Source organism: Octodon degus, unplaced genomic scaffold (assembly GCF_000260255.1).
Source record: "Octodon degus isolate 3935 unplaced genomic scaffold, OctDeg1.0 scaffold00007, whole genome shotgun sequence".
NCBI lineage: Eukaryota > Metazoa > Chordata > Mammalia > Rodentia > Octodontidae > Octodon > Octodon degus.
In genome coordinates this window covers 28,195,194-28,197,572 of record NW_004524583.1, presented here as the reverse complement: position 1 = coordinate 28,197,572, position 2,379 = coordinate 28,195,194, and the positions used below count along the sequence as shown (strand labels likewise).

Here is a 2,379-nt window from a genome sequence, read left to right as displayed (position 1 = left end):
CTCTGACTGTGGTGACTTCATGGGGACTCTGCCCCACCCCCCGCCAGCATAGCCCCCACCCGCATTCCCCTGGCCTGTGCTTCCTGGAAGAGGTAGAAGAGGCATCTTGAAGTCAGTGACAACTGGAGATGACGTTGCCATTCAAGAAGCAAAGCAGCAGCTCTTTGCCTGCATTCAATACCTCCACACAGGTGGCATCTGGTGAGCATGTACACAGCCAGGAAAGATGGAAACTGTCACATGGTCCCCAGTGGTTTCACTATGGTACATGGTAGTGGGGAGAGGCAAAATCATCTTTGCGGAGGGCTAACAAAAGAAAAGCGAGAATATTAATGAGCATCCGCTACAGTTCTCTCTCAAGCCTAAGCGAGAAGGTATCTGAAGGCAAGAGAAGGGTGTGAGAGTCTGGCTGCGATAACAAAAGATCTGTGATGCTGGTTACACAGTGCCCTGGCTTCCTTGCCTGCGGCCAATAGGAGGTGCCTGCCTGGGACCCGTGGGGGACAGGGAGAAGTCTGGCTTTCAGTTCCTGCACGATTGATTCGTAGGGCGTGTGGCCTCCTCCTAAATGTCCAGGAGGAGGACTCTGGGATCCTCTACTGCTGCCTTGATTTTTCGGAGGAAAGTCACAGCCTCTCTGCCATCAATGAGCCGGTGGTCGTAGGTCAGTGCCACGAACATCATAGGCCGCACCTCCACCTTGCCACCCACAGCCACTGGCCTGTCAAAAATGGCGTGCATGCCAAGGATGGCAGACTGAGGAGGGTTGATGATGGGTGTTCCGAAGAGCGAGCCAAACACGCCCCCGTTGCTAATAGTGAAGGTACCACCATCCATATCTTCAATAGCAAGTTCATTCTTTCGGGCCTTTTCTCCCAGTTCACTGATGGTTCGTTCAATATCTGCATAATTCATAGTTTCCACATTCCTGATGACAGGAACCACCAGACCCTGAGGAGTGGCCACCGCAACACTGATGTCAATGTAGTCCCGATACACGATCTCTTTGGTTGCATCATCAATCACTGCATTTACAACCGGCTGCTCCTGCAAGGCAAAGGCCGAGGCCTTCACAAACGCAGACATGAAGCCCAGTTTGAGGTTATGTTTTTTTAGGAAAGCGTCCTTGTGCCGAGCTCTCATTTCCTGGATGTTACTCATGTCAATCTCATTGAAAGTGGTCAGCATGGCACACGTATTCTGGGCCTCCTTCAGACGCTGAGCAATTCGCTGCCGCATCCTGTTCATTTTTTCCCGATGTTCTGAACGCAGACCCCTGCCAGCTCCTGGATCAGCTAGGGGAGGTGCGGCTGTGGGTTTAACTGCAGAGACTGGTTTGCTAGCAGGAGGCTGAGAGGGGGAGGGCACAGGGGGGATCTGAGTAGGTATGGAGGCAGCAGAGGGAGGGGGAACTGCTGACACTGCAGGCTCTACTTTTGGGGCTGCAGGAGGAGCTTCAGCTGGCTTGGCCTTAGTGGGAGCAGCACCAGTTTTCCTGAGTGTGAAGAGAGGGGTGCCTCCTTCAACTTTTCCTCCATCAGGGACCAAAAGAGCTTCAATCACACCATGTGCTGGTGATGGAACCTGCACAGACGTCTTATCTGTTTCAATTTCACAAACCACTTCATCTTCTGCAACTGTGTCCCCAACAGCTTTCTCCCACCTGACGTCTCCCTCTGTGACAGATTCCGCAAATGCTGGGGTACTGACTGTAATCACATCATCCTTGCACATAGCTGTAGTTCTAAAGCATCGAACACTGAAGATGCTACTACTGTCAATGACAATCTTCCTGCTGTCAGGGTAACTTGGTCCCTGACATAAGGAGACCCCAGGCAGGGAATGTCTCCCCAGAGGGCAGTTCCCCTTCTGGAAGGCGGCGAGCGAGCGGCTGAACGCCCGGGACACGCAGCGAGTCCGGGACAGCATCTCGGAGGCGGCGGAGCCGAGGGCGGGCGGACACCGGATCGCATATTTATTGTTGATAGTGTCTATATAATCACTTGGAGTTTGGTGGCCTATAGGCAAGAATGAACAACTTTTTGAGAAATTAGAGCATGTATAATTACAGCATGAATTTTACAAATAAAAAAGCAGGTTTGAGAAAGAGCCAAGTCTAGAAACTTTTTATGGGACTAGGATAGTGATTGTAACTCACTGTCTCTTAAATTTCTCTATAAACGGAGTCTGATGTTTTACCACAAGTCTCTAGCTTTAGCCAATTTTACCTAAAGAATTTGAAGGTTTTTGCTGAGCTTATATAGATTGTATAGTGACCTTCTAAATCAATAAACCACAACAGTGGTTAACTATTAGTGTAGCTTTAGACTACCAGGAAGTGTTAGTGATTGGAGTCCTTTCCTATATCTAACTTGTTAA

General features: G+C 50.0%; 1 protein-coding gene across 1 annotated transcript; it reads right to left on the bottom strand.

The window, feature by feature from the left end:
* Window positions 1-239: 239 nt before the first annotated feature.
* LOC101561720 (dihydrolipoyllysine-residue succinyltransferase component of 2-oxoglutarate dehydrogenase complex, mitochondrial) lies at window positions 240-1,962 on the bottom strand. Its single transcript, XM_004624833.2, has one exon. It carries the CDS (start codon window positions 1,927-1,929, stop codon window positions 565-567), a length of 1,365 nt encoding a protein of 454 aa, XP_004624890.1. The 5' UTR covers window positions 1,930-1,962; the 3' UTR covers window positions 240-564.
* Between the last annotated feature and the right edge of the window lie 417 nt (window positions 1,963-2,379).

What these genes read in the sequence shown, in the direction of transcription:
- LOC101561720 (XM_004624833.2), bottom strand. Translation starts at nt 1,929, where the DNA reads ATGCTGTCCCGGACTCGCTGCGTGTCCCGGGCGTTCAGCCGCTCGCTC.